Genomic DNA, 8,367 nt, shown 5'->3' with positions numbered 1-8,367 from the left:
CGTGCCCTTCGCATCCCACTCTCCAAAAGAATTCACATACTCCATATTAATATTTTATAAGTAAATGTGATATAAAAATATATTGCATGAATAATCTAATAATATTTATTCAGTATCATAATTTTTTTTCACATGTATATTAAGTTAAATATGAAATTTATTGGCATAAAAAAACATGTAGTATAGTACTCCGTACTCTTTTAGGACTGAGGAGCAGTGATGCCACACTTTTTTTTTTGCAGTTTGCACTACATAGGGTTGAGTAGTGTATGCGATCTCGGATGACATGTAGGGCAACGGCGGGCCCACTGTCAGTTGAGGGCCCACTGCTAGCAGCGAAGCGCCGAAGAATATGCCGCGTGTCTGCTCGAACGGATGAGAACAAGCCACTATAGCCACAGTCAGAGGAAGGGGGAAAAAAAGAAAAGGCAGGAGGCGCTCCCCGAGTTTTCCCGCCCTCGCGCGGCTTGAAAAATTGTCTCAGCCCCGCAGCCCCTGCACCACAAGCACACCCGTCGTCTCCGCGCGTGGCGTACTGGCGTGGGTTGGCCCTTGCCCCTTGTGCTATACAAACGGAACGGACGGACGGTCGGACACATTGTCGCGGCGCAGCGCAGACCGGAGCGAGGGGAGCAGAGCTGCCAGTCAACGGAGCGCAGAGCGGAGGTAGGAGCCGAGCCGCGTCGGAGATGGACACGCCCGACCGCGCCGCCGCGCAGCCCGCGGCCTCGCGCGCCGAGGTGACCACCGCATCTCTTCCTCCCCACCTCCCCTCTCTCTCTCTCCCTTCCCTTTCCTCCTCCTCCTCCACCGTGCGGGGCAGTTCCCTCCCTCCCTCCCAGCCTGCCGTTCGCCGTCGCTGCTGCTCCGGCATCCCGTCGCGTCGAGGCCGGGGACGGGAAGGCCAGCCGACCGCCGCCGGGGTACGGCGGTTCCAGAGCCCCGTCCCGGCCGCCGGTTGCACTCCTCCTCCAGGCCGCGTTCCGACCACCAAACCGACGCACCTTTGCGGTTCCTGTTGTTGTCCACGAACACACTCGTTCGGTTCCTCGCAGGGGGGATTTTATTGGACCTCGCTGGAACGGGGGGCTTGGCCTTGCAGCGAGCCAGCGGTGCCGGATTCGCGGCATCCTCGCCGCTGCAGCGTCGGTTAATCGGTTTACCTTGCTCTGGCGGACAAATTTTTGAGGGCCTTCTAATCTATTCCGTTCCCCGCTCGGCGCTCTCGGTCGCATTCGTATCCCCATGCCGCTCTCCGGTGCTTGCTTGCTAGTTGCTTCGCTTCTTCTCTTCACATTGCCGTCAGGCGCCGGGCTGCCACGATTCCGCCGCAAGCCGGCACGGAGCCCACACCGACACCGGTGATATGACAAGTGCCACCCCAGATCTGCCCGCCTACAGCGGTCACGAGCGCGCTGTCATGCCTCGCTCGTGTCACTTCAAGGTTCATGCTTCTGCAGGGCGCAGTTGGTAGTAGAGCAGCCAGTCTCAGTGCCGCCCTGCCAACTGCATGCATACCTACCTTCTGCAGAGCCAGATCCGTTCTACTCGGCGGTTTGACCTGGGATTTGCATTGATTAACCGTTATTAGCATCCCGTTTTAGAGCACATTTTTCTTTTCTGCACATGGTTCTTCTCCCCTCCTCTGCTGCGAATTCGTCAACGCTGTGGTTCTGCACAAAACAAATGTACCTGCACTGCACACTCATGCGTTCTGCAGTAGTATTAATTAAGTACCACTGATGTACTTGCGCTTTTTTCTGCTGAAATGGATGAACATGCAGGTTGTTTTCAGTGCAGGGAATCTCTCTGTTTTCTAGTACTACGGCCCTGTTTGCTTACTGCAATACCCTAACATTCCTGACACATAAGTATTAAATATAGATTAATTATGAAACTAATTGCACAACTTACGACTAATTTACGAGATAAATCTTTTAAGCCTAATTAGTTCATGATTTGACAACGTATTACTATAGTAAACATGTGCTAATGGCAGATTAATTAGGCTTAAAAAATTGTCTCGCAAATTAGCCTCCATCTATGTAATTGATTTTGTAATTAATCTATATTTAATGCTCCTTATTAGTATCTAAACATTTGATGTGACATAAATTTTAGAAGCGACTAAAGAACCAAACACCCCCTATTTGTGGGTGCAACCAGGGCACTGAAAATTTCGTGCCTTCTCCGTCGGTGCTATTTCTGCCATTGCTCGCTCATAATATTTCGTTGCGCTCTTGATGCAGGACTCGCCAGTTTTCAGCTTCCTCAACAACCTGTCGCCGATTGAGCCTCTCAAGTCGGCTTACAACACGAATAGCCTCCAAGGGTTTCAGTCCATCAACATAACATCAATTTCCTCCATCTTCACTTCTCCACATGACAATGTGAACAAGGAACCGAGGCTCCCAAAGTAAGCTCGATCCAGATGTCATTATTTCATAATTACTTTGTATGTGTGTAATGTGCAGAGCTTAACCTTTACGGTGATTTTGACGCTGTATTTTTTGCCCTTCGCAGGAGTTCACTTGGTGAAATTTCTGAAAACAAGGTTTGTGCTGACGGCGCTGATACAAACAAGCCATCCAAGTCTTCAAATGCTGTTAGGTTGTTTGCCTGCACTAGCTCCGTGACTCGAGAAACCCACGCTGTTACATGTTCAGCTGTGGTTGATCCTGCAACTGGGCCATGTGATTTGGCTCAACCTGGCCAATTCGATAATGGCAGTCCAGACCATAACACGACACCCTGCCATGGTGTCAGATCAGACCTTAAACAGGATAAGACTAGGAAGTTAGAAGCTGCACAGACTGTTAAAAACACATTGGAGAAAAGGAAATGCTTGTTTTCCACTGAAACCCGGCTCCTGGATGGCAGCGGTGAGCCTGTGCATGACAATGATGAAGTCTTGGGATGTGAATGGTCCGACTTGATCTCCACAACCTCAGCTGAGCTTTTGGCCTTTGACTCCACGATGGATGAGCATCACAGAGAAGTGCATTTGGCAGCTAAAAACGCAGAATCATGTGGATATTTGCTATCAAAACTTACTGGAGATGGTGACATCTCAGACAGAGCGTATCCTAGCGCTCAAATATACTATCAAGAACTTGTGATGGGAGATGATCAGACAGAAAATGCTCAAATATTTCAGGATGGTCAAGAAACCATCTCAACTGAAGAAATTCAGGATAATATTTATGAAGCAAATGGATGTATTCCATTAGATTACAAGGTACTGGAACACACTATCTTGATCCACCATTTTCATGTGCTTTTAAAATGTTGCCTATGCCTGTTAAAAAAGACGTTGCCCATGCTGTTTAGGACTTCCTCCATAGAGTACTGTACCTTGCATGTTAGGGCTATCTATTCTACCATAATGCTCTCTCATCCGTTTTCTTCCTGTTGACATGTTCAGGTGGAGAGCCAACAACAACGTGGCATACGAAGACGCTGCCTGGTTTTTGAGGCATCTGGGTTTTCAAATAGTGTTGTGAGAAAAGGGACTGTTGAGAATCTCTCTGTCTCAACATGTAAAGGCAAAAGCCCTGTACAAACCCAACCACGTGGACTGCGAGGCATTGGCCTACATTTGAATGCCCTTGCATTAACACCAAAAGGGAAAATGGCTTGTCAGGATCCTACGGCTTCTGCTTTGCTTCCGTCGTCAGCATCTGAAAAGGATGTGCATAGCAAGCTGCTTTCTGCAGGAGAGAATTTTACACACTCTGGTGGTGAACTGTTAGAATTTCCCATGGATGATTGTTCAGCCGGAGGTTTTCCTGTAAATGATCATGTTTCAGGACAAAGTGTCAGCCCTCAAAAGAAGAGGTTTGTTTTACTTCTGGTTTTGCTTGGATGGCCACAAGATGATTACTATATTTCATTACACTTCAATTAACTGAACTATTTGGTTCAAACACAGACGTAAAACAGATAATGGTGATGATGGTGAGGCATGCAAGCGATGCAGCTGTAAGAAGTCGAAGTGCCTGAAACTGTATGTGTTCCATACTCATATATTATTAAGATTTTGTGAACCTGCTTACATGAAGGGTCTCCTTCTGAAATGTTTGGGCTTGTAACTGGAAGGAACTACTTTGGGTAAAGTGGATGTGCTTTACATTATTCTCATAATTATTGCCTACTGTTGTCATGTGCAGTTATTGCGAGTGTTTTGCTGCTGGTGTATACTGCTCAGAACCTTGTTCATGTCAAGGATGTCTGAACAAACCCATACATGAGGAAATTGTTCTCTCCACTCGGAAGCAGATAGAATTTCGTAATCCACTAGCATTTGCTCCAAAAGTGATCCGTATGTCTGATGCTGGTCTGGAAACAGGGGTAGGTGTTCTGTAGTTCTGTTGGATATTGAGATGTACTTGTGTTAGTCATTACCCCCAAACTGTGTGATCCTTAAATTCTACAATGAATTGCAGGAAGATCCTAACAGTACTCCAGCTTCAGCTCGTCACAAGAGAGGATGCAACTGCAAGAAGTCAAGCTGTCTCAAGAAATACTGTGAATGCTATCAGGTACTTCCAAGTTGTGACGATCTCATCTGAAATCATACCTGTTGGATTTTACTTATGTTTTAAATGTTTGATTGAATAAAGGGAGGTGTTGGATGCTCCACCAACTGCAGATGTGAGAGTTGCAAAAATCCTTTTGGCAGAAGAGATGGTGAGCATTTAGCTTTTGAAATTTGTATAACCATGCTATACTTATTCATTTTGCAGATTCGTAATTATTATTATTTAGAAACATGTACAGTCTCTTCCCGGGGCATCTTTCTGACATACTATATTATATACTAATAACTTCTGATGTATCCCTTAAAAGAATAGAAATTCAGCAGTGTTCTGATTAAAAAGCGTTTCTATGCACTGAACATCGATAGGATTACGTTGCCTATGATTTTAATTTGCATGAGACACCACTGTAATTAATTTGTAAACATGTCACTCTGGATATTTTGGTAGTGAGTTTCCTTAAAATAGTTTCCTCAAAAAAAAGTTTCCTTAAAATAGGTGTATCATGACTTCAATATAAAACATGAAAGATTCATGTCCAAACAAAATTGTTATGACAGCATAGGTGGTTCTAAAGGGAAAAAAACATCACATTTCAGAGAGCATCCTTTTGTCTTTGCAATCGTTTGCTGTTTCAGCTTTCTGAATAATCAACTTCTGTTTCCTTGATATATGCTACATTTGCATATTCTCATCTCAGAAAGAGTACCTAACACACCCATATTATTCTTAACTCTGAAATGAACAAGGCACCGTGGTTAAGTCATTCCTCTGATTATTATTGTTTTGTTGGCATTTGCTCCATCAGCCGAGACTGAACTCACTGAAGAAATGAAACAAGAAAGTGAACAAACAGAAAATTGTCCACAACAAAAGGACAACGATCAAGAAAAAGCAAATGTACAGAGCGAAGATCACCCCCTCCTTGACCTTGTCCCAATAACACCTCCTTTTGATCTTTCCAGGTTTGCTTATTAAATATTTCTCTGCTTGAGCATGCTTAGTATGTTTGCTTCTGCATTTGATTAAGTAATAACCGAGTAATTTTTTGCAGTTCTCTGCTCAAACTGCCAAATTTCTCAAGTGCAAAACCACCGAGACCGTCCAAACCTCGCAGTGTGAACTCCCGTTCGTCTGCTTCAAAAGCTACTGCAACAGTACAGCCTTGTAAATCGTCCAAGATTGCTGTTAGTGGTATCGATGAGGAGATGCCAGATATTCTAAAAGAACCTAATTCTCCTAATAACTGTGTCAAGACTACTTCACCCAACGGAAAACGGGTCTTGCCGCCACATAATGGGCTCAGTATTTCCCTGAACCGAAAGGGTGGTAGGAAGTTGATACTGAAGTCAATTCCCTCATTTCCATCACTTGTGGGAGACACAATCAGCGGTTCTGCAATGAACAACACTGATAGCACATTCAGCGTGTCACCTCTCACTTTAGGTAAGCATTGTTTTTGTGCAGATTGCACTAGTGTTATGTGAGCTATCTTGACATCGATAGAAGCATCTCATTCATAACCTTGCCCACTGCATCAGGACCATCTTAAAGCTGTGAAGCTGGCCATGTGACCGGAGTACGATTTGTAGTCCGAATATGTGCCTCACATCCTACGGCAAGGCTCGAGGTACCGTTAGAGAATAGTAAGTTAGATTTTAAGTTGCAGTAATCTGTATTTGCAAAATATGTAGCCCCAATAATCTGTATGTAAGATGATGTGATGCTTGAAGCTGTTATCTTTATTTAAATTGTAGCAACATTACAAATCACCTGTTTAGTAGGTTTCATAATTCCAGTCCATGTTTATTTTTGAAAAGGATTCCAGTCCATGTTTTCCATTGAAAACTCTTTTCCAAATCTGAAGCCACCTCTATCACTAAACAAAATAAACTAGTCATCAGACAGCTCATGCAGTCATGTGTTAGCGTGACATGTGTCGAGCGTAGGCTGTGTTTGAGGTTGGTCATGTATCTCTTTCCTGCAAGCATGTGCCCTCCTAATCCCATTCATGTACAAGCTATGGGTGATACTCTGGAGTCTGAACTGTCTTAGAACAGTTGCAATGGGCGTTGAGATGTCAGGCTCCCCATTCCTGAACTGGTACGAATTCTGCACTGCATCCATGGTCCATGAAAATTCTGAGCACCCAGCTAAGTGGAGGTTGTTGATGATCCGGAAAAAGGAGTTTTGTCATCGAAGAACATAAAACGGTTACCAAATGGCAGATGATGGTTGAAGAAACAACTGCTCCAGCACCAACCATCAGTACATGTTTGCTGAAGAATTGTACTCTAGGTGCCAAAGAACTGTGTGTTGGAGGCTTGGAGTAATGTTAGTTGCTGATATGCCGTTGTCAGAGTCCCTTGGTGGGCAAGCACCCTTCGTATTCTCCTCTGTGTCATGCCTGCCTGCCAATTAGACAGTGCATTAGGCCTACCTGCTAGCCTGTCTGCCTTGCATTATTGCATACCACACGACTAACTAAAGCCATGTATTATACACATAGATATATGACAGAGATATGCACATATATGTTATATATATATGCACCTCCCTCTCTACCTGCCAAAATAAACTGATTAGCTTAAACAGGATGGATGGATGAGCTAACAGTGATCCATCATCCTGATTTGGCATCTTGTTTATTGTCAAGAGCATAGCAGGCAGGCCTAACACAAACAAATAACAATTCAGCCAGAACAGTATTTTTCTCTCACAACAATTCAGCCGGAACAGTGTTTTTCAGCCAAGTTTCAGACCAGCGAACGGGGCCATATCTAAGATGCATAATGCCATGGCGGTCCCAAGGTTGTTCTGATGAACGAAGCTGGTCACCCTCATGGACCTCGTTTTCTCCTTGATGAAACGGCCTCACCGTTTGTCCAGTGCTCGCCCAAGTTGATTCCCGAGCCAGCCTGTCGCGCAACCGGCCGGCTTTTCAGCAGATTCGGACGGCAACTGCTCCGCGGCTTCTTCTGAACTCCTCAGCGTCATCGGCCCTGCATGCCCATGCACGTTGCCGTCAGGATCTCTCTCTCCCCTTCAGCGCCATCGCCGTCGGCAGGTCGCCGTCGCCGAAAACCGTCTCACCGCCATGTCCTATTGGGCACTCATCATATATCTATAAGTAAACCTAGACCATCAGAGCTGAAAGTAGTGGTGCCGCAATTGTATCTCGAGCTCTCTCTACCTTTTCTTTCTTTACACTTCAATTGCTTTATTTATGTTTATATAGAGATATATATAAATATATATACATGTTATATGTCCTGTTTAATCAGGCTGGTGAGTGATGTGTGTGTGTGACAAGGACATTGGCATTGAACACACAGCAGCATATATGCATCTGAACATGCAGCAGTTGAACAGTAATCTGAATGAAGTGTGTACCAGTGTGTGTAAGCTGGATCCAGCCAAGGTGATGTGCACATGTGGAGGGAGGGAGGGAGGGAGGAAGGTTGGGAGCTTCCAGCTTTGCAGCTGGAGGCCATTGGATGGGCATCTGTAGCTTTTTATTTAATTCGGCAGTCCTTGTTTGACCCCATCCTAATCAGCTGTGCAGGCCACTCATTTCCTCTCACCATTTGGTGGCCCTGACCTGGATTATTCATTCCTGCTGCTTTGTTTTATTAGTCTTCCTGCTTAATGATTTTTATAATGAATAAAATATTAATGGATGTTCTTGCTACCTTTCTTTTCTTGCGGTTAGGAACTCTTTTCTATTCCTTGATTAATATTGGTTGATTGGGTTTGTTATATGGCATCATGTTAGCTCCCTTCCAAGCCAAGAAATAAAGTTATCAAAGAAAGCCAAGAAATAAAGAAA

At 44.8% G+C, this 8,367-nt stretch overlaps 1 protein-coding gene across 1 annotated transcript; it reads left to right on the top strand.

Moving 5' to 3' along the window:
* The first annotated feature begins 481 nt into the window (after positions 1 to 481).
* Positions 482 to 7,291, top strand: LOC136531986 (protein tesmin/TSO1-like CXC 2). Its single transcript, XM_066524630.1, has 11 exons — positions 482 to 740; positions 2,250 to 2,416; positions 2,524 to 3,238; positions 3,425 to 3,837; positions 3,932 to 4,006; positions 4,170 to 4,350; positions 4,446 to 4,541; positions 4,623 to 4,689; positions 5,347 to 5,503; positions 5,593 to 5,984; positions 6,080 to 7,291. Exons 1-11 carry the CDS (start codon positions 690 to 692, stop codon positions 6,088 to 6,090), a joined length of 2,325 nt encoding a protein of 774 aa, XP_066380727.1. The 5' UTR covers positions 482 to 689; the 3' UTR covers positions 6,091 to 7,291.
* The last annotated feature ends 1,076 nt before the right edge of the window (positions 7,292 to 8,367 follow it).

The sequence above is a fragment of the Miscanthus floridulus genome, unplaced genomic scaffold, assembly GCF_019320115.1.
Source record: "Miscanthus floridulus cultivar M001 unplaced genomic scaffold, ASM1932011v1 fs_499_4_5, whole genome shotgun sequence".
NCBI lineage: Eukaryota > Viridiplantae > Streptophyta > Magnoliopsida > Poales > Poaceae > Miscanthus > Miscanthus floridulus.
Note: the sequence above shows the minus strand (reverse complement) of the source record. Positions and strands in the feature narration are given on the sequence as shown.